General features: G+C 47.6%; 6 protein-coding genes across 8 annotated transcripts; 2 read left to right on the forward strand and 4 right to left on the reverse strand.

Annotated features, from left to right (window-relative positions):
- Positions 1-2732: 2732 nt before the first annotated feature.
- LOC128275790 (uncharacterized protein DDB_G0271670) lies at positions 2733-5494 on the forward strand. Of its 3 annotated transcripts, none has more exons than XM_053014413.1 (3): positions 2733-4278; positions 4464-4958; positions 5030-5494. In XM_053014413.1, exons 1-2 carry the CDS (start codon positions 3264-3266, stop codon positions 4937-4939), a joined length of 1491 nt encoding a protein of 496 aa, XP_052870373.1. In that variant the 5' UTR covers positions 2733-3263; the 3' UTR covers positions 4940-4958; positions 5030-5494. The 3 variants fall into 3 exon arrangements, with proteins under 3 accessions (XP_052870373.1, XP_052870374.1, XP_052870372.1); XM_053014414.1 differs by having other exon boundaries at positions 2733-3876; positions 3940-4278; positions 4464-5494; XM_053014412.1 differs by having other exon boundaries at positions 4464-5494.
- A 1349-nt stretch (positions 5495-6843) lies between these two features.
- On the reverse strand, positions 6844-7455 carry LOC128270276 (tRNA-specific adenosine deaminase 2). Its single transcript, XM_053007678.1, has one exon. It carries the CDS (start codon positions 7360-7362, stop codon positions 6844-6846), a length of 519 nt encoding a protein of 172 aa, XP_052863638.1. The 5' UTR covers positions 7363-7455.
- On the reverse strand, positions 7317-8520 carry LOC128272768 (single-strand selective monofunctional uracil DNA glycosylase). The gene is made up of 3 exons (XM_053010639.1): positions 8116-8520; positions 7776-8039; positions 7317-7711 (listed from the first exon to the last, which is right to left on the reverse strand). Exons 1-3 carry the CDS (start codon positions 8518-8520, stop codon positions 7436-7438), a joined length of 945 nt encoding a protein of 314 aa, XP_052866599.1. The 3' UTR covers positions 7317-7435.
- Positions 8521-9199: 679 nt separating this feature from the next.
- Positions 9200-9722, reverse strand: LOC128273668 (cystatin-like protein). Its single transcript, XM_053011691.1, has one exon. The coding sequence runs from the start codon at positions 9674-9676 to the stop codon at positions 9362-9364; it is 315 nt and encodes a 104-aa protein (XP_052867651.1). The 5' UTR covers positions 9677-9722; the 3' UTR covers positions 9200-9361.
- A 435-nt stretch (positions 9723-10157) lies between these two features.
- Positions 10158-12249, forward strand: LOC128273815 (tetratricopeptide repeat protein 30 homolog). The gene is made up of 3 exons (XM_053011861.1): positions 10158-10217; positions 10279-10993; positions 11060-12249. Exons 1-3 carry the CDS (start codon positions 10158-10160, stop codon positions 12247-12249), a joined length of 1965 nt encoding a protein of 654 aa, XP_052867821.1.
- A 90-nt stretch (positions 12250-12339) lies between these two features.
- LOC128274338 (uncharacterized) lies at positions 12340-20973 on the reverse strand. The gene is made up of 9 exons (XM_053012498.1): positions 20630-20973; positions 18632-18685; positions 15802-18039; positions 15469-15650; positions 14745-15404; positions 14371-14667; positions 13911-14255; positions 13083-13835; positions 12340-13017 (listed from the first exon to the last, which is right to left on the reverse strand). Exons 1-9 carry the CDS (start codon positions 20789-20791, stop codon positions 12570-12572), a joined length of 5139 nt encoding a protein of 1712 aa, XP_052868458.1. The 5' UTR covers positions 20792-20973; the 3' UTR covers positions 12340-12569.
- Between the last annotated feature and the right edge of the window lie 458 nt (positions 20974-21431).

The following is a 21431-nucleotide window of genomic DNA, read 5'->3' on the forward strand; positions in this document are numbered from 1 at the left end:
GATTTGCAATCGCAGATCTCAATGTCATGGAAACAGCCATGGAAGAAACACTGTGCTTGTCTGCCTTTGGATTGTGCGTTTCGGTTACAAAGCAAAAAATAGAACGTACCAAGAGTACTAATCGGTCACGGTGGTCAAGGGAATGGCTTTTAAAGCGAAGCCATTATTCTCACGTTAAACTTTTGCTTTAAAAACATTCAAAACAACATGTCAAACCGCCATCAACACACGCACACATGTCTATCCACCGTCAGCACACGCACACATGCATGGAGATTGGACCGAAATTGATGCTCGGCGCATTCAATTTTTTTGATCTGCCAATCTGGTCGTATACAAGCAATTTGTTCCTTTTTTGCTGTCTACACGTAGCGATATATCGTGGCAATTGGTTTCATACAAGGGATTGCTGCGACATATCGCAACGTGTAAACGGCGCTTAAGAAGGCTAGAGAATAGCATCGAACTATGTGTTTTTTTCGTCCACGACTGTGTAGTCTACGGCTTAAGGGTGACTTGAGTACAGCTCTTCGTCCCACGCTTTTGGTTTCATGTTGTCCGCGTAGTCGCGTATCTTCCACACACAAGGTTTCGACACCGCGTTCGGAACATCCGCCAATAGCGAAGAAAGAAAAAAATGTAGTAAAACAATGTCACCGAAGATGAGCGAACCTTGCGCTCACGCTCCAGGCGATCAGTAGGCGCCGGCCCGTGTCACAGACTTTAATCCTTTAATCCACCGTAGCTTCCCGTGCTTCTCGCCGCTGAACGATGGCGGTTTTCGAAACCTCGGAATGTTCCGTACCGCGGCGTTGGGGCTAGATAATCGTGTCGCAGGACCAAGCGCGAGCATTGCCCATTTTATGCACACACGACCGCAGGGAGGACTATTTTGCACACACGGATGGACCACACACACAATAGAGCGGAATCCGGTTCCGGTTCGATTTTGATAGATTTCATGTCAGCACCAAGGCGCGGGGGGATGCAAGGATGCCAGAGCACCGCTTTGGCCTTCCTTTTTGACAAAGCCCTTTTTGCTCCATCGCGGTTTTTATGCCAACACATTTCATTTCGTTCGTTTGGCCATTATCGCCGGCGTGCTCTCTTTCGTTCGATCACTCGCTCGCTCGCTCTCTCTTCCACTCCACGGCTCTTCTCTATGAGCTCTCCCTGTTGTTTTGGACCGCGGCTTCCATGCCGCGTCCCCTACCCTTACCACTTCCACAAGCGTCTGAGTTAACGAAACCTTCGTTCGATTAGCTCACCTCTCTCTCTCTCGCGCACTCTCTCTCATCCGCGCATAAGCGGGCTCTTCCTCACCCTGTTTCACGGTCGGATCCATTGGAGCGGGCCAATCCATAAAAGCATCGTGTTGGTCACCGGGGCAAGCGGGAGCGCGGGATGGACGAGAGCTCGGAGCAGCGAAAGTGTTACCTCGCTAGATGCGTTCCGCGTATCAGGCACAAATGCAAAAAATAGAACTAAAACAGTTCTACAAGTCGCAAGGGCGAATGGGTGGCACGAAAATAACACGGTGCACCGGGCAACAGGGCAGTAAGTCGTAGGCAATGGAGGGGCCGGAATCGCAGCTGGAAGTCGGGCGCCTTTTCCCTTCTTATCACGCTGTGGTACCCATCCACCGGATCCGCTTAGCGCTACACCCGTTTCATGCCCGGTTTGAAGTCCGCCAACTTATCATCAGCCTTCTAGGCTCTGTTTTCGGGCGAATCCTTTGGATATTATTCTACACATCCCCGCATCCCTTTTCTGGCCCTTCCGTTCTTACCCCAACCAGTTGGCACACCGATTTGGGGACTGATTTACATGCCGTCGTGGTGTACGGCACACGACGGAACCGTGTTTATCTTTTCGCAGCCACCGCATGTGTTGGTGAAATTGTGTCATACCGAGAGGCGGCCACCCGATCCACCCATGAGCCAAAGGAGAAAAAAACTTCATCTGTCATTCAGTTCCTTTGCCCTTATCCCTCTGTTATCCTTCTTTACCTAATAAAAACATAAACTGGGAACTTGATTAGTTAAGGTATGAAGCGTAGCAGTAACTGCATTCTTCAACTTTATTTCGGAAACCATTATATTGGTTTACTTTGAGACCGTTCCGGTTTCTTCTAATAATGACTGCATTTGATTCCACAACTGGTATGTTCACGAAAATTCAAACAAAGAATGTAAAGAATTGTTTAACATTCTTCTGGTAGTATACCGTCGGTAACACGCAATTCTAAAACGGCTCAGTGGTACACTTCCAGACATTCCGTAACATCACGTCACTCGCCAGTGCACGACGCTAAGCACGTTATTAATAGAAGGCCTACGAAATCAGAGGCGCCTTCTCTGGACGTCACTCGTCTCTGTAGCTGTGGTAGAGCTACGCGGCACACACGCATCCGAAGGCAACACCTAGGTAGAAAGAATGAAATGTGTAAAGAAATAAAAAGTGTATAAAAAATGCTTCAACATCGGCCTGAGCTGAGTCGAACCCATGCACGGTGTTCTCGGTAAAACATGGCCGCAGCGGAGACCGTGCCTTGAGGCTGCCCGTGCCAGAGCGAGAAGCACGGTGACAACAGAAACCGCAGCGCTTCGGGAACACGAGTAGCCTACTTCGGTGTCGACCGGGCACGGCAAAACAACAGCACAACCCGTCCGTCGGGTTGGACGGAACGCTGCGGCGCCGAGCGATTTCATTCTGCTAGGAAAAGTCGACGAGCGAGCACGGTTTCGGCGGAATCCGAGTGAAGTTGAATCAGGGGTGTAGCCTACTCGAGAAGCGCTTTAACAGGGAAAATTTTTCCATTAGTAGTGTGTGTGCAGTGAGTGAATTTGATGTGCAGCGAAAATACACCGAAACGGAAAACACATTCTGACTTAAAACTTTTAAATCTAAATTAACGAGTGTGGAAGTTAACTCAAACCGCATCCTCGGGGCACTACAACCCTGCACACCGTGTTTGCAGCAAACGGTACGAGAGAGCAGGACGACAGCGCCAGCGTGCGGTGAAAGAGTGAACTACTAAACGCTTTGAGTTGGTTTTCTAAAGCGAGAGAGGGAGAGAGTGATTGAAACCGACGCCCGAGTGAGCGAGGGAAAACTAAATTTGAACATGGCGACGAATGAAAAACGAAATCCAGTATCGTGGCCAATAGTTTTGATCATTTTAAGTGAATGCTTATAAGAAGCTCATGCGGTAATTGACTATTTTCGGTTGAGAAAAGTTTCAGTAATCGATAAAGTACAAAATGTCTCTAGAAAGTGGTATTGAACAAGTAGAAAGTGTGCATTTTTTGCGGCACCCCGACGATGTCGGCCTTCTCGACCACCCGAACGCGACGAAGGCTGGCCCCGAAGCAGTCCCGATTGCCGACGACGGTGGCACGAGTACCACACCGGCGATAGCCGCGCCGCCAGCAACCGCCACCTCTGATGGTGGCGCTAGTGAAGGTCCGTTGAACGATCTTCAAACGGTGCCCGCTGCTGCTGCGGTGGATCCTAACCGTGCAGTTGCAGCAGTTCAAACGGAGAGCGAACGGTTGGCAGGCCCGAATAACAGCAGCAACGTGCGCAATAAAGGCAACAATGGCAACAACAACAACGCTGGTGCGACCGGCACCATCAAGCGCAAGAGACGCCGCGGAAAATCGAAGCGCGGTAAATCGTGCCCGACCCAGCCGTACAGCAAGACTACGCAATGGAAGTACCACAGCGGTAACTTCAAACGGCGCCAGGAGTACCTGCTGGCGACTGCGCGACGAAACACGCCGTTCCTGCAGTCGGATCAGCCCCCGCTAGTGCCATACAACACTAATCGCTTCCTGATGGAAGATCACATGCCGCAAGTGCTAACGCCCTCAGGTAGAACGCGCGATTCAAGTTTGTCGATAGATTCAGAAGAAAATTATTTTTACTCACTACCAGAGGACGAAGAGGATTTCCTCACCAAGGATTTCGCGGTCGTGTACGAAAAGGAGCGTTGCGAGCAGCTCGAAAGCCTGAGCCATCCGGAGCTCATACAGGAGTACATAAAGTTGCTGCTCGATCATGAGCAGGTAACACGGCGCCTCAACGCACTAAGTGCCAGTAGTTCCGCTTCCGCCAAGAGCACAGCGAACAACAGTGGTGGCAGAGGCGATGAGCCAATGGCTGGCGAGGCGGCTGATGCAGACCGTGAAAATGACAACGGGTGCGGCAGTGGTGGCATTTCCAAAGAAAAACGTCTGGAGGAACGCGTTCGAGAGCTTACGGTAGAGAACTTCGGTAAGCTGATCCGCAGTGTGCACTAAATAAGTGTTTCGTAAAAAAAATGACAATTGTCCTTACTGGATCCACTTTTCAATCTTTTGGAACGGATGATTGGTTTGACATATTGCTTTGGTGTCGATTTCAAAATGACAGTTGGCTGCAAGACGAATCATTTCGATGTTTTTCTTTCGTTTCTTCAGAACTACGTCGGCAACTGGAGCACACCAACCGCATGGTGCTTTCTGCCAAATCTTCACCTCGCTACGGAGCACCTACATCATCAGCATTCCTAGGAACGGTCGGCTTAGACCAGCGGATGGATGGCGGCGGAGGAGAACATCGACGCATTGATGACAGCACCAGCGAGGACAGTGAATCCGACAGTTCCAGTACGAGCACCAACAGTGGCAAAAGCAAAAGTAGTAGCAGTAGCTCCAGTAGTAGTAGCAGTGCCAGTAGCATGAGCGACGCAGAAGCCGACGAACCCATGGCTGCGGCAGAAGATCCATCTTCAGGGGATGCGCCATACGGTCACATGAACGGGAGGGTACATCATTCACCACTGCCTTCGCCCCGGTTGGAGGCAGATTCACCGATGGCGAATGGAGCTGATCTGAGCGAAGATGACGAGGCATATCTGCCGCTTTCCCCGCGACCACCGTTAGCTGTGGAATGATAAGCGACGAGGGCCACAAGTATGCTTTTTAAGACGATGGCAGAATATGTTTGCGTTTGAATGTACTACTACTACTACTATTCATATCAGTTTAGGTTGACGGATTTTGGATGATCGAATTATGATAGGTTTCTATCTGCATCGTCGTGTGAACATGTTACTATCAAAGAACCTATCGGTCAACATTACCAAAAAAAGAAGATGGAAAGAAAAACTCTCAATATTTGAGAGCGATGGACGCGCTGCTACGGTTTTCGAGAATCACACGAACCTACGGGAAAGGTGGTTTGACTTGTAATTGAATTTGAAAGATGTGGTTCCTCATCTCTTGCTTTTATTGTAAATTAATCGTTAACATTTTTATCGTTTCGTGCAACTGAGAATAGGCATGTTAACGAAGCAGAAACATGAAAAGGAGAACGGATTGAGCAGCAGAAAGGATTGATTTTTTTTTGTTAAACAAAATTTGTTTCTGCTTTAGTTCCTTAAGTATTAAGTTCGAGGAATACGTTTGAGAAAATAAACTACACCTAAACCGGATCAAAACTGAGTTACTAAGGTACTGTACTCTGGCAAAATGTTGTGGGAAAGGAAAATTGCAAACTTAAAAATGAAAAATTAAAATCAACATAAAAATAGCAAAACTCCTTTTATGTAAAATCAACAAAAACTATGCAAAGTCTTCTGGGCAAACTGCCAGAGAAGAGATAAAGGGTAAAGCGGATCGAATATTTGCTAACGGCACTAGAACGGGAAGGATATTATACACATAATTGCAAGAATATGTAGCGTATAATGATATACCTTATACAAACATATACAAGGAAAAAAACCAAGGCGACAATGCAAATGGTATGTGATTTCTCTTTTCTCTACAAACAACAAAAAACGTAAATTGTAGCACACAAAACGGACATAAAAATTGTTGGAACAATACAATCTTTCAACCAAGTCACTTTTATTAACCGCAAACGAGTGCGGTAACATAGGTGAAATGTGATGAATGTGATTCGATAATAAGCTAAGCATACGGACGGATGTTGGTTTCGCGAGTTTGGTGATAAAACGACTAATACCACAATTGGCATTCATTGACAAGTTCTATTATGCACATCACGCAAAAAGTGGTGTGTTGGCACATTTTGAAATTATACGTTTAACGTTTTCAGTTTCAACAAAAAAGAAAATATACACCTGGCCCCCCTTTGCATGGCGTAAGAGAAGTTTAGAAGCTGTTAGTACATATTGGTTTGATAAGACAAGAACACGATGAATACAATGGAAAAAAGAACATATTTAACAGAAGAGGCGAATGCGATGAGATATGAATATTTCATTGCTGTTACCGTTATTATACAAGTGTAACATTTGGCACAAACTAAAAATAAAATCAATAGTTCAGACAACCATCGAACTGGTGGCGAACCTGGAAATCCGCATGCGAAAGCATTCCGTGACCAACAAATTTCTGAACATGAGAATGTGCTAGACAAGGTACAATGAAATAGGTGGCCACCGATGATCCTTTCGCTCTGTTTATCGCATCCAAAAGTAGGAAGATAGTAGGATCGTATCCAGTGATATCACAAGTCGCCATGCAATTTTATGCAAGATGAAGAGTTAAAAGGCAATGGTGCAAATGGTCTGCTCGATTAAAACACATTTGCTGTAAGTGTACGTTGCTTGCTGCAAGTCATACAAAATAAACAGAACAAATACAATACTTTTGTTTTTTTCATTACTGTCTTCTATATACATTTAACGATACATTAGTTCAAGAGAATCAGTTTCAATTGTTCATGGTAATTTGGTACAAGGTTCTTAAAGACGCATATTCTTGTACAGATTAGTTTTGTGAAACTGCGAAAAATTCATGGAAGTCAATCATTCTGGTAAATTCATGTTTATGTTTTACATCCACCTTGGTTGCCCCTTGCCTTTGGTACAGGTGCGGATGGGTTTTCTCCTTTGTAGAACTCCTTCAGTAGCTCCATCGCTTCCTCGCCTCGAACATTTCCGCGGATCGGAATGCTAGAATTCAACAATGCCCCCACGTCCACTACAGTCGATCCACCGAACCGATCATTGCGACAGCCGTAAATGATCTCCCGCACACCAAGGTTGATCAACGCCGCTGCACACATAATGCATGGTTCCACGGTCACTACTACGGTGACGGCTGAGAAGATACTTTCTGGCGGTTCTATACCGTACTGCCGAGCGTATTCCAGCGTCTGATCGATGCAAATGAACTCCACGTGGCGGGTAGCATTCTTACTTTCGTTCACTAAATTACATCCACGGGCAATGATTTCTCCGCTACTATCTTTGCGATCGTACACGAAAACACACCCCACCGGAACTTCTTTGAGATCGTTTGCCGCCCGTGCTTGCTGCAGTGCGTCTTCCATGAAGCGTTCCATTGCTTGCTCTTAAACTTGCTAAATTACTTGCACAACAGACAAAGCGAAGGAAATGATACACAGCAACGGTTGATTAAATGCCACGCGGCACGAGATACGGCATGATGCCGTGTTCGGCCAGCCAATGTTTTGCTTTTTCGTTCCAGTTCGTGTTGTTGAGGCTCCGCGGACTTGGGTGGGGCATGCAGAGTGTGCGGATGGTTGGATCAAGTTGATTTTGTTTCATGAGAGCCTTTACTCGATCTTCCGTGTAGCGCCCGACCGATATGATAATTTTGGGTTGGAGCAACCGGAGTGCGATTATCAGATGCTGTTCGGCGATCGATTGAACTTCACGCTTTGCTTGGCCCTTAAAAAAAAGAACCAAAGACTTAATGTTTATGGTAACAAAATAGACATAATTGCTATCGTACTTTCAATTCACTCGGTGTAATGTTCCGTCCCGATTTGTGGAAGAAAGCCAAGGGGCACAGATTGTACACGAAACATGCGTTGAAGAAGTTTTCCGGCGATCCACACAACTCCTCGTATAGGCCCCACCAACGTTTTCCGCTTTGCTCTTCTCGAGTGCATGAAAGCCCTTCAACTGGGCGTACGGACAGTTCGTCTGACGGTTTCAGTACAGTGCCCTTCAGTCCCATCCAATCTCGGACGGCCGGAATGTATCCGAACGGAACCTGCGAATGCAAAATACAACAATTAATATAGAATCACATTTCTGCGTGGTAGTAACAGAGTCAAGCAGGTCTTCACCCCGGTTTGGCACATGCCCCATGGGCCGGGATTCATGCCGACGAACAAAACCTGCTTTGGACCGTCAAGAAACCGATGCAAGTACGCGGAATGAATTGTTTCAGCATAAGCAATCGGATCGTAGCAGGCGGCCACATCGGCGGGAAGAGAAACCTTTCGCAAGTCCGCTGAAAGATCCAGTTCGATTCGATACAACTGTTGCCAGAACGGAACTGTGCCATCGGTTTCTGTAACAACGACTTCGCTGTGCTGTGCCTTGTCTGATTTGTCCGACGGATGTCCGATTAGCTTGGGTTTCGGTGTGTTAGCGAAGCGCGACAGTGTAAATTCACCGGTTTTCGACTCCACTGGAGCAGCAGTATTCGACGGTGGCCGATCATCTAGCTTTAACTTTTTGCGTAACATGTTTTTGCTCACACGGCTACTTACACGCTGTAGTTTACTTAGTTCTACGAATTCACAGTTGAATGCAACACTTGAAAATCATTCGAAAATCGCAATTTTACCGCCTCGCCGGAAGGCAAATGTCTCAAGCGTTGTTGACAGCACACGGCGTAGTTTTTTCCCGATTGGGAAAATCGTGTGACAGCTGATGTTAAATGGTCAATAATATGAGTTTAAATTGTGAAACAACCAATAATATTCCACAACTATTCGACAAAACGTGAAAAAGAAGTGAAGAAATCAACACTAAAACGTATAGATGGATAATTAAGGTTAGTGGTTTAGTTGGGGCAAATCCTACTAACCGACTTTATTGTAAAAATTACTGTAAATCATCCGTATTTTTAGCTGTGAAAGAAAATATGCCCCATACAAAAACAACGACCAGACCGTGTCAAACTGAATTCTTGTACGGGAACGAAAACAATTCAAAGTTCAATGTGGAACACATTGCCACGCCTTTCCGAATGGAAAATGATAGTTATTATGCAAAAATGTGTGATTGATAATTAAATTGAAATAATAACATTAACGCTCAGGTGTACGCGTAATGCAATAGACGATAGATAGCAAGAGCCAAAACAATCAACGGTTATAATAAACAAAAAGCCAAAATGCACTTTTACCATGTCTTGCACCTTTAATGATTCAATCCGACAGGAACTTAAAAAACATACTTTTTATTAATAGATTGTTTGCAATGGATATACTTATAGAAAAAGGCACGTACCTAAACTACATTGCATGAGACAAAACCAACATTCCGCACAAGTGATCAACAGTTAATTCCAATCAAAAAGTGTTATTCGTTCTTCGCCAAGTACTCCTCAAACGTGATTATCCGAGCCTCGGACGGTTGCTTTTCCTTCAGCCACGGCCTTTCCCACACGGATATCTTGTACTGCTGGCCAGATTCGTCATTCACGAATGAAATGTGATAAGTGTACTTCACTCCGGCAACGACTTGCTTGGTCACACTGTGCACTTTATACGACCGACCCGAGTGTCCGTCGGTTGTGGCAAGAGCGGCCTCGATGCGCTCGGTATGCTCAGGATTTTGAAGGTCTTCGTCGGCAGCAACAGCCCCGCAAAGAACGGGTTTTTGAGTTTCGGCCATAGTATTTGGTTCGGATTCTGAAATATTAGAATCATTAGTCTTGGAGCGACCCCCTTGGGTGTGACCAATTAAGTGACTCACCGCTCTGTTGGAGAGTAGAAATATGCTGAACCCGTGTCGTTGCCTGTTCTCAGAACAATGGGACAAAGAATCAGTTCTCGGGGATTGTAAATAACAACACTCACACTGCAACAGTTGACAGTTGCGCGATGAAATAAATAAAAAATCATAGAATCATAGAACGCTTAAAAACTGAATCAACGTTTTATGTTACTTTTTGGGTTTTATTCGGACTACCAATATTTTTCTCTTACTTTAAAATACAATGATAATATCGTATTTATAAACGCACCATTCTAACTTTTCACTATACTTAATGGTTCGCTGGACTTCACGTTGAACGGTTACCATGGATACGGTAGTTTCAAACAAGGCAAAGTAGTTTTTCCCATTTTAAAACCCAATTCACTTGCATTTGAAAATGTTTTCTCAAAACATGATCATTCGCGATGGCGAGTACACCAAAACAATCTACACGATGGTGAGTTTCCACATGTGCCACAGATGGTTTGGAAGAAGATAAATAATGAGTAAACTTCCAGATAAAAGAGGAACGCTTTGTGGAGGCAATAAACACCCTTAACGGGATACCAGAATCATCCACCACTCGGGCCGGATTGTCCTTGCTCGGGCATTGCTACTATACGACTCAGGATTTTATCGAAGCAGCCAATTGTTACGAGCATTTGATGAGCCTCGTTCCGGATGTACAGGAGTACCGCCTGTACTACGCTCAATCCCTGTTTCAAGCCGGACTGTTCGAGGAGGCACAAAAGATAATTGCTACCGGGCTGGACTCGCCGGAACTGAAAGAGAAGGTGCTGCAACTGCAGTCGGCCATCGCGTATGGCAACGAGGACTACACGACCGCTCAGTCGTTGCTGTTGCAACGTCAGGACGGGAATGGCCAGGAATCGTTTACCAAGAACGATGAAGGTTGCCTGCTGTACCAAGCGAACATGTTTGAGGATGCACTGCAACGGTACGTCTCGGCATTGCAGGCCGGTGGGTTTAATCCCCACGTGGCCTATAATGCCGCCTTGTGTCACTACCGGCGCAAGGAGAACTCGCAGGCATTGAATTTTATCGCCGAAATTGTCGAACGTGGCATTCGCAACCACCCGGAACTGGGAGTCGGAGCTCAGGCAGAAACGGAGGGTGGTGCTCGAAGTGTTGGAAATCCTCCTGCTTTAGCTGCATCCGGCTTGGCGCAAGCATTCAACCTCAAGGCGGCCATCGAGTATCAGGAAGGCAACGGTAGATACAAAATCGGATTGGAAAGGCTATCGGAACGTATGAAAAACATTTTCTATTTTCTTACAGTCGAAGGTGCTCGTGAGGCGTTGACCGATTTGCCGCCACGATCGGAACCGGAACTGGACCCTGTAACGTTGCACAACATGGGCCTGACGGATCCGGTTGGCGGCGGAGCCGGACTGCGTCGATTGGCGTTCTTGCTAGAACTTGGTCCACCGACATGTCCGCCGGAAACATTCGCCAATTTGCTGTTGCTATGTTGCAAGCACGAAATGTACGATACAGCAGCGGATATACTGGCGGAACACACACATTTGACGTACAAATATCTTTCGCCATATTTGTACGACCTGCTGGATGCGCTGATTACGGCACAATCGACACCGGAAGAAGCGGAACAGAAGCTTGGTACGCTGGCCAACAGTATCGGTGGAAGATTACGGTCCCTAGCTGCCAAAGTACAGGAATGCCGGTCGGCAACTGACCAGAACGCACTTCGTGTGGCGCTGCGGGAGTATGAGGACGCACTCGAACGATTCCTTCCAGTGGCGATGGCACGTGCCTGGATTCCCTGGCGGATGGATGATTTCCAGGGTGCGGAGCGTGAGTTCCGCGCTAGCGCAGAATTTTGCTCCGAAACACCCTCCTGGCGATTACATGCCGCCCATGTGCTGTTCATGCGAGGCGACCGATACAAAGAGGCAGCGGCCTTTTACGAACCGATTGTACGGCAGAATTACGACGACATTCTCTCGATTCCGGCCTCCGTATTGGCGAACCTGTGTGTTGCGTACATTATGACATCACAGAACGAGGAGGCGGAAGAATTGATGCGTAAAGTGGAACGTGCGGAGGAACGTAAGGGGAACACGACTGGCCAGTGTTTACATCTGTGCATCGTGAATCTGGTCATTGGGACGCTATACTGCGCGAAAAACAACTACGAATTCGGCCTATCGCGTATCGCTCATGCTCTCGACGGTGGGTCTGGCGCAAGGCTGTGCGCCGACACTTGGATTCACGTGAAACGGTGCGTGCTGGGACTACTAACCGGCATTGCCAAACAAACGATAGTGCTGCCCTCAATAGCGCTCCAGGAAACACTGAACTTCCTGCGGGCCTGTGAGGCCTACGGGATGACAATACCGGCCGTGTTGACGGGACCACTGGAGGATTCGGTCGATCATTCGCCTACCATCGGGTTGGAATCGAGAAAGCTGCGAGCGCTACTTTTGAAGTTGATGGAGTACAAGTAAAGGTACGATATTGGTTTACCTTCACAATAACTTAACCAAGAAGTGCTCCAACATTGAGCCTTAAAGAAAGACAAGAATCGCCCCTTTCTTGAGTGTTCGTTTTCATTTATTATTTTCACACTATATCGTCTAAAAGAAGGTAAAAATAAGATATATAAATGGTGAATAAAAAGAGATTTTTGCCTAAAAAGACCACAAAATCTATCATAGTACCTTTAACGATGTCGAAACGCATACATGCAAGAGCAACAAGAGAATTATAAAAACTGTAAAAAAGTGATGAACGTCACCGGACGCCATCAAGCGACCGCACCATGTCTTTACTCAATAACGGCTGAAGATGCCATTTCGCTCACACCGCACGAGTTGTCCCCGCGATAGATGCGGTAGTAGCCCTGCTCACCCCACTTCGGTCCCCAGGAGTTCTTGATGATCCAATATGGAAGGGTTTTGTTGAACATCGGATACTCTTTGATGCCGTAGCCTACCAGCAGGACACCGTGGTCGATCTGCTTGTGATTGCACAGCAGATGCCAGGGGTGCGATATACCGCCGCGATAGAACTGCATCGCGTTCGCGTTCAGTCCGATTGAGATCGGTCCGTTTTCGATGAGGTACTGCGCGATGAACGTTTCGTTCTTCGGCATATCGACCGCACCCTTGACGCGAACGTGGCTGAGTGTTTTGTTGTACTGGCAACTTTTCTGCGCCTTGGCATGGTACGGATAGTCACTCTCTAGCTCCAAACCGCCTATCTTTTCAATAGCCCTAAGGAATAAAGTTAACCATTGTCATGTCCATGTCACTCTATCTGATGAACTGCAAAAACTTACTTGAAAGCATCGTCCATGTAACCACCCTGGCACCCGTTGTCGACTTTGTCGCAATCGATCAGCTCCTGTTCCGAGTACGATTCCAGCTTATTCGTTTTGATCTGATGCAAACCTTCGATGTTTGCGATCGCACTAAATGCCCAGCACGAGCCACAGCTGCCCTGATCCTTCACGTTAGTAACGGCACCGCGGTCACGCCAATCGAACGACTCCGGCAAATTTGCGTCATTCGCAAGCCTTGCGATGGGATTGCGGATGTGATTGCTGTGCTCGTGTTTCGGCATGATCAAGCCGGTATGCGCGCGGTACTCGGCCGTGGTCATGTCGGCAAACTTGGTTACACCGTACTTGCCAGTTCCTCGTTCGTGTCGGTTCAGTTGCTCTATCTTAAACAGATTGTTCCGGAAGATGTTGAAGCGCATCTCGTGCTCAAGCGAACTGGCGTACTGGCGCATGTGGCGCACTTTAAACTTTTCGAACTGGCGCCGAACGTGCTCGTTGTCGTCGATCTTTAGTGATCGCACCGAACGCTTCACCGTATCCTGCGGCTGGTGTTGTTGGCGATCCGGTTGCTCTGTGTCGTCATCGCCGGTACACTTAACGTTGTACTTCCGCTGGTCCTGCGATTCCAACCAGACGCGCTCCCAGATGGATATTTTGCACACAATATCGGGCTCGTTCTTTACGCGGAACGTGTACTTGTACAGCGAGCCGGCCATCTGTTGCGTAGAGCCTGCCAATATTTCAAAATCACTGGAAAAACGAGTCAATGATTAATGGTGAGTTAATCACCAACACACCTATCATTGATCAAATCGTCCGAATTACCTGTAGGTTTTCGACCTTTCAACATTGTATGAGACCAATCCGGCCTTGATACGCTCGACATGCGATTTGTCTTTCAGTTCTTCGGCCGTTAGCTCGTTCGAACTTCCCGTCTTCTTGGCGTGACGCCGCTTGCGTTCGTGTTGGCGCTGATGCTTCTGTCGCAGTTTAGTCGGACACGTTACGGTGTATTGATAGGCGTCGGTTGGATTTTCCTTCTCGAGCCAGGGGCGTTCCCAAGACGATAGTTTGCAAACTTTCTTGCCTTGATCATCATCGAATTCGACAGCGTACTTGAACAGTCTTCCGGACACAGTCTGCACGGTTCCGCTAACGATCCGAACTTTACTGTCGGCCAGAAAAGGGATTGCTTTACTTAGTGTGCCAAGAAAATCCAGGGAATCCAAGCAAAGCATGCATGCGATCGTGGATTAGTGCGATTCTATGCGCGATCTGTACTTACGATCCATGCGATCCGCCGTTCGACACTATAATTTTGTCCACGCGCTGCACATGTTCGGTATCGTCCAATTCGTCCTGGTCGAACGAACGGATTCCACCAAGAGTTGAACGACGCCGTAGTGACTTTCCTTCTGTAGCGCAGCTGGACGAATACATGTAGGCTTGTTCCGGCTGTGACTGCGCTAACCAAACACGCTCCACGGACGCCAGCTCACAGGTGTTGCCATTGAGCAGGACATTGTACACGTACTTCATACCCGCTACAACTTGTTGAGAGGCATTGATCACCTTGAAATCTCTGGAGGAGGAAGAATTAGAGCCCATTATTTCTGTTTCTTTGGAGGTGCTGTTTTGTTCGGGTTTACAAGCCGTTACCTATCGCGAGTTAGTCCGTGAAATGAAAGAATGCTGTTGATACGATTCTGATGTTCGGTGTCGCTTAAATCCTGCGTACTCAACGACGAAGGGCAACCAGCGCATATTTCACGTTTTGTCTTCTTTGTGCCTGATGGACAGTTAAACGTCGTCTTGAAGGCTTCCTCGGGTGCTTTTTCCTTCAACCAGGGCTTCTCCCAGACGGTAAGTTTGCAGACACGCTTTTCTTCGTCGTCGGGAAACGTCAGCATGTAGGTGTATGATTTGCCCGCAACGAGCTGCTGAGAAGCACTGATAATCGTAAGCTTCCGGTCATTACCGCTGCCGTCGGCTAGCTGCGCCATTTTCTGTAGACCAGTGCGGATGCGTGCCTGATGCTCCTCCTTGCCGTACTCTTCCGGTGTTAACTCCTGGGTTCCTCCGGTTTTCCGCACTTTGTTCAGTTTCTTCGGTGCTACATCGCGCTTATGTCGATGTTCTCCTGTCGGCTGGTGACAGTCGAAATTGTATTCCGGGGCATGATCGGAAGATGGCAACGGTGTGAAGATTTTCACATTGCACTTGCTATACGCAACCTGCTCGCTGTCCGTAAGATCGATCATGTATCGGTAAATCGTACCTGCCACGAGTTGGACCGTTCCGGAGCGAATTGCAAAATTGCTACCGAAGAATCGAGAAAAAGTACGTTAAATGAGATTTGTTTGGTCCACACGGCCGCTATTACCTATGCTTGCCATTCTCATAGCCGACCAGCCCAAGACGGATGCGTTCACTGTGTTCCGGTTCGGTTACGTTTACCGGGGTTTGGCCCCCAAGCGCACCTACAGATTTGTGCTGTTTTTGACATTTGGATTTAGTTAGTTTTACCTGTTTGCTGTCGTCATTTTTGGTCTTAGAAACATGTACCTGGAAGAAAGAGTATTGATGGAGTTACTAAGGGTTTTCAAGCCGCGTTCACGTCGTATTCTGGAGGTAGTAGGTGGTCCAAAAGAAAAAGCTCCATAATCAGCGAATAAATCTTCCTTTTTTCCATCCTCCAATCTAATGCACCCATTACCTCGAGGGTACACTGTTTCGTAGTATCCGGCATCAGTAGCGACCGGCAGGACTCAGTGTTCTTGCTCTCCTCTTCCGCGCACCGTGAGTTGGCCGTTAGCACGTCAAGCACGTATGTTGCACGTGTTTGATCGGAGTTCTGAGAGATCTTCCGTGCGGTTAAAACTTCCAGCAGCATCCGCTGGTACGGATCCGTATCCATCTGATCTAACCGATCGATAGCTTCCATTGCGATCGCTTTCATTGCTGACTCGTTTGTGGGATCGTCGAGGTTAACTAGCGTCTTATCCTCTTCTGCGACACTCCGTTTTCCTCGGTAGTAACCATAGTACGGATTTCGAGGATAATGCGGTCTGCCATAGTAATTACCACCCCAACCGTGGTCGCGCCTATTGTAGCTTCCGTAGAAACCGTCCGATTGATCGTACGATGATGAGTAGCTGCGCTTGTCCCGTTTTAGCCCATCATCTTCGTTCAGCCGTTTGGTAAGCTCTTCCTTCGTGAGTGTTCCCTCTCCAGCTTCCTCCTGACTATCGCCAAACATCATGGCAACGCCTTCAATCTTAGGTGCTTGATTGGGGCCAGTAACTTGTTCCTGGTCCGACTTTGAATCCGACGAAACTTTGCTACCGTTTTGACCGTCAGTTACCGCAATTTTGAGAGTATTTACTGGAATCGTTTCATGGACATCGATTGGCACGTCATCCGGTCCGTCTGCATTTTGGTTAGCCTCCAAGGGATCGTTGATGTCATTCGCTATTCCTTTTACCGGTGGTTGGTTTGCTGAAACACCCTCGTTGGCTTCCTCCACCATCGTGTCTCGTTCTCCTTTGTAGGGACCATGGTGGTAGCCAGAGTGACCACCGAACGGCGCTGAAGAATCACGCTTCACCCGCTGCAATCCGTGGTCCTCGTTCAGCACTTGGGTAAGCTGCTCTTTGGTTAGTATGTCGTGCTGATCGTTGCCATCCTCGTCGTCATCGTCCGCCACGAAGGTTGCCGTCATCGAAGGATCAACCTTGGCTGGATACACATTCGCTTCCTGGGGCGGGATGCGAAGCTGTGCAAATACTTGCGGCTGTACTCTCTGGTGTTGTTGCAGATCTTCGTCGCTTTCGGACGAAGATTGCGCTTTGCTGACCGCTGTTTGATCAACGCCGTGGGGCGTTGCCGATGGTATGCGACTTGGCGACGTGTGACTATTATTGTCTCGTACAACAAAAGCGGCCGTATCGACGTTCGAGTCACCTCCGTTGGCTGTGCGATAGTAGCTATCGATACTAGCTCGTACCTTCTGCAGCAGCGAATCGAAAACGGGTCTATACTTGAGCTGCACATCGCGCCCTCCACCGTTGACGACCACTTCGTCCAGGGCTTTTTGAATTTCTTGGTGCGTCCGGAAGACCTCATCGAAGGTGGACTGAATAAGTTGATCCAACGGCTGTATGGTGGAGGTTCCGGTGCTACTGGGAGTCTCCGTCGTCTCCACCGTACCCTCTCGAACGAGTGATACTCTTTTCGGTACGATCGTTTCCTCAACCACTTCCTCGCGCACTGGGCCAACGTTTTCTTGGTGTGAGACGCTGGCTACCTTCTTCTGTGGGGCAGCGAAGCCGAACAGTTCGTCGATACTTGCTTTGGCCGCTTCACTTAAGCCTTCTTCCTCGGTGGTAGATGATACGATCGCGGCACCGGTTGAAGTGCTCTCGCTGATCATCGTAGTAGACGCTTCCTGTTCGGCCGTTGGAGAGTACGTCGACGAAGGGATTACCGGTTCTTTGTCAACAATAATCTGTTTCTCCATGTCTTCCACGCGTTGTGGTGTAAGTTCCTGAGATTGGCGAACATTTGCGTCGAACGCTGGATTAATCTGCGTTACCGGTTGAACGGTTGCATCATCTTCCGAAGCATTCGTCGTGCAGTTGGTATACTCGAGCGCACGATGCTTTCCACCGTACACTGTCGTAATCCACGGCTTCTCTAGTATGACCATCCGGCAGTAATGCCGTTCGCCGGCTTCATCCGTAGCGATGGTAACCAGTTCGTAACGAACGCCTGCCACCACCTCGCGAGTGGCTGAAAGGACTTCGACGAAGGTGTATCCACGGGGCAGGAAGCTCATAGCCATGTAGGACAGGCCGCGCAAGGTAGGTCGTAACTGTTCCTTGGCTCCGACCGCGTCGACGTGAATGGCTACAATGTCGCCCTCACTGCTTCCGTTGATCGTCGATGGAGCATCCTAGGCGAGCGGAAGGGAGAAATGTTTCATCCATTGATCGTGCGGATCGATCGTCTACGATTCTACCAGCCGGTGCAGTGTTGATGATCTGAGTCCGCGCTCACCAGAAGGTTAGCCTTTAGCCCGTCCGTTCCGGCGGTCTGCCGCTCAAACGGGTGATGTATTTTGATTATTCCGTGCAACAAGGAAAACTAGTTGTGGTTAGAGCGGTAGTAAGAAGGAGATATGCGCGGTGGTTAGGCCGATGATTCATAGCGATAGATGTTCGAGTCCATGGAGGCCGGATGAGTGGTGTAGGTACCGATGAATTGAGGAAGAGGAGAGCCAAACTACTGAGATGCCGTGTTACGATTGCCTGAGGCTGTAATAATAGATTCCCATTTTGCATGTTACATTTGCAGCAGAAGATGAGTAACCCAACGGTACTGCCTCCGGTGGGCGGATGTTCCCATGCAGTAAACAGTGAATAACGACACAACAACAGTATCCGCGCACACGATACTCGGAGGTTTACGATTCGAGCAGGACAAAAACAAAAGGTAATTTTGAACGCGCTTCATGCGATTTACAATTTTGTTGGCGCTTCACTTACGGCTTGCTCTTTGACGAGCTCATGCTCCAATCGCAACCCGGAGGTCAACAAGTTCTACAACGAGTAGAAAAAATCGGAACAGGTTAAACCAGCACAACGAATGCTATTAAATCGAACACATTGATGAATGCTCTAGGGGACGCTAGAATTTTTGGTCGCTTATGGATGAAGACACAATAGGACGGAGATACGCAAAAACAGGGTGGACGGTAATGTAACCTCTGCTCCACTTATCTTGGGCCGAACGAAAGGATAGAGAAGATTTGGTGCGCCGAAGTAGTCGGATAAGGAAGGCACTCGAGCCATTGCAGACAAAGGCCTCTGAACGTATAATAAACTGAGATGCGTCATAAGACTGTACGAAGTTGTCATAATAGTGGCCTCATGAATAGGTTGTTAATGCTGAGGCAAAATACAATTACAATTTACAATCAAAGGATTGATTGCAAAGCAAAACTAATGTGGCCAACAGAGCATCATCAATGGTATCAATGTAATGGTTAGAATAAAATAGAAACTAGGCCATTTCCACGCCACTTTTTTGATGTGGCGTATGTCGCTGCTTTGCTCTGAAGCACGCTCGCTGCGCTGTTTTTGTCCATCAACTCCCAACACCATTATCACCAATTCGCTATCATCATTCATCAAACATCGGACGCTATTTGTACGCTGGTGTCGCGGATGAATGAGGGCTTGCCAAGTGCTAGTACCGGAAATGTCATCAATACTAATGCTACACTGTTTGCATCCACTAGCTAGTAGACTTTCGAGGTGTGGCCGCTATCCGCCAAAGCATTGCCCGAAAAAGGTTCCAAAAGTTGCCCTGTAAACGAGTCTCCAAAGCATGGTCCGGATGGGTTCCTTCAAAACGGTTTGCATCAATTGACTCGATGGTACCGTGACGGCACAAACGGTCCAATCGATAACACGACATTTCTCCGGATGATGCTAATTTGCAAAGATGCGTTTATCGGGGCACGAATGAACAAAGAACCCGTCAATCATACTGCCCCGCGAACGAAGATGACCTGAAAGGCTCAAACCGAAAAATTCGAGAAGCAAACGTTCCATCATCAACCAAAAATACACGCTTCTTTGTGGATGACTCTTTGTCAGGAGATAGTATCTGATAGTAGAGCTCTGTTTGTGAAAGGTTTATTTTGGAAAAGCAAAAATATTGATCCTGTCTTATGCAGAACGGGCGTGTGGTTCTATTGATTTACGCCACAAATCCGAGGGAGAACACAGAGGAACTGGTCTAACCGGTTGTGGGAAAGGGATAAGGAGAGAATATTTCAAACTGCGACTAAATTTTTACGATTTATTAAAACTCCGATGCCGAGCAAAGGCCGATGGAGAGGTAAATTTCAATTCCGCTTACGGTCTACAGTTTCATACTTTGAGCACAAAAAACATTAGAGTTGTATCGAGTTGAGCAGCGTCGTTATGCATCGCACAGCGAGGGGTGGCCTCGACCAAGCTGCCTTGAGAGACGGTGAAATTCGATCGCATTCAGCAAACGGTTCAATTCCATCACTGGTGGCTATGTGGCGATAAGGCCACATACGCTCCAGGCACCGATCTGAGAGAGGTAAGATTCGTAACCCGCTTGTTTCCCCTTTATTCCTCTATCCGCCCGGTCCTTGACCACGGTACCGGCTAGTCGGCTTGATCATGAATTGATCAGCATAAGGCAATGTTTACATAACGCTAACGTGGTCCCGGAGAGCCTGTGTCAGCCCATCGGACCTCCTCTTACGTTGATTGCGATGCGCAAAAATCAAACGGCCCGTGGGCGAGCGTCACACGATCCTCGGTGTTGGTCAATGGTATTCCGTTTTGGAAACAAAGAGATAGGCGATTCGCTGTTTTCGGTGAGGTCACTACTGTGTTCGTTCTGCCATCAGTTGAACTCAGAACGGGGAGCAACGTAAGGACAATTAACGAAAGCATGACGGATGTAGTAACAGTCTTAAAAAAAAGCTAATCTAATCATACCTGAGGAGTGTACTCATCAGCCGTTGGCGATTCCTTCGCATCGTCGTCGGCGACAGCAGCGGTTCCAGGATCCGACGGCTCTTCCGAGTATACTTCCTTCACCAACACTGCGACCGAAAGAACCAACAGCAGCCACAGCAGCTGTGGACGAGTTCTTCCCATCCTTCCTTCTTGTAACCAGCTGTTTCGTTGTTTTGAGACTCTTTTAAGTGTACAACTCTAGCATTCGTTCCTAATGCACTTCACCAAGCACCAACCAACAGCAAACGATTGCAATTTTGGTTCCGCGAAGTATCGCGACCACCGCACTCAATTTACTACTGCGCAAACACGTACCCACAAACAGCCCCACTCACGTACTTACTTGCCAATCGACGGCGAATAAAATTATAAACAAACTGTGGCTTCGTAAAAGTACGGTACGGGTGTGGTGGTATCTTGGGAGTTACCAATACCAATGAGCCGGTGTTGCCGCCGCAAATCATCGAATCGAACGGAAACATCGCCATGCAACATTTCACAAACTTGCTGTCGCCAAATGTCGAAATGGCGCAAAATTTGAAATTTAAAATGTTCGTTTTCGCAGTCAAAGATTTTCTTAACAACTTTACACAAGCTTTAGTTACTGAGTTTTATTTAACTACGTTACTGAGTTTTATTCATTTTATTCTCAATGATTGCTGAGTTCGAACGGATCAGTTGAAAACGATTCAATGCGTTGGTAGTTCCTGCGTGCAGCTGAAGAAACAAAAATGTTTCTCCACGCATTGAGTGAAAGAATCTAACGCAAAAAGTTTATTCT

The sequence above is a fragment of the Anopheles cruzii genome, chromosome 3 (assembly GCF_943734635.1).
Source record: "Anopheles cruzii chromosome 3, idAnoCruzAS_RS32_06, whole genome shotgun sequence".
Classification (NCBI taxonomy): domain Eukaryota; kingdom Metazoa; phylum Arthropoda; class Insecta; order Diptera; family Culicidae; genus Anopheles; species Anopheles cruzii.

Excerpts from the sequence above, each read along its gene's own strand:
- LOC128272768 (XM_053010639.1), bottom strand. The coding sequence starts at position 8,520 with ATGTTACGCAAAAAGTTAAAGCTAGATGATCGGCCACCGTCGAATACT. Across the intron at positions 8,040-8,115 it reads GGGGCATGTGCCAAACCGGG|GTTCCGTTCGGATACATTCC; the intron begins GTGAAGACCTGC and ends TTGCATTCGCAG. Across the intron at positions 7,712-7,775 it reads TTACACCGAGTGAATTGAAA|GGCCAAGCAAAGCGTGAAGT; the intron begins GTACGATAGCAA and ends CTTTTTTTTAAG.
- LOC128274338 (XM_053012498.1), bottom strand. The coding sequence starts at position 20,791 with ATGGGAAGAACTCGTCCACAGCTGCTGTGGCTGCTGTTGGTTCTTTCG. Across the intron at positions 15,405-15,468 it reads TATGAGAATGGCAAGCATAG|CAATTTTGCAATTCGCTCCG; the intron begins GTAATAGCGGCC and ends ATTCTTCGGTAG. Across the intron at positions 14,256-14,370 it reads AACGGCGGATCGCATGGATC|TAAAGTTCGGATCGTTAGCG; the intron begins GTAAGTACAGAT and ends TCTGGCCGACAG.
- LOC128275790 (XM_053014412.1), top strand. The coding sequence starts at position 3,264 with ATGTCTCTAGAAAGTGGTATTGAACAAGTAGAAAGTGTGCATTTTTTG. Across the intron at positions 4,279-4,463 it reads GCTTACGGTAGAGAACTTCG|AACTACGTCGGCAACTGGAG; the intron begins GTAAGCTGATCC and ends TCGTTTCTTCAG.
- LOC128273668 (XM_053011691.1), bottom strand. The coding sequence starts at position 9,676 with ATGGCCGAAACTCAAAAACCCGTTCTTTGCGGGGCTGTTGCTGCCGAC.
- LOC128270276 (XM_053007678.1), bottom strand. The coding sequence starts at position 7,362 with ATGGAACGCTTCATGGAAGACGCACTGCAGCAAGCACGGGCGGCAAAC.
- LOC128273815 (XM_053011861.1), top strand. The coding sequence starts at position 10,158 with ATGTTTTCTCAAAACATGATCATTCGCGATGGCGAGTACACCAAAACA. Across the intron at positions 10,218-10,278 it reads CCAAAACAATCTACACGATG|ATAAAAGAGGAACGCTTTGT; the intron begins GTGAGTTTCCAC and ends GTAAACTTCCAG. Across the intron at positions 10,994-11,059 it reads CGAGTATCAGGAAGGCAACG|TCGAAGGTGCTCGTGAGGCG; the intron begins GTAGATACAAAA and ends ATTTTCTTACAG.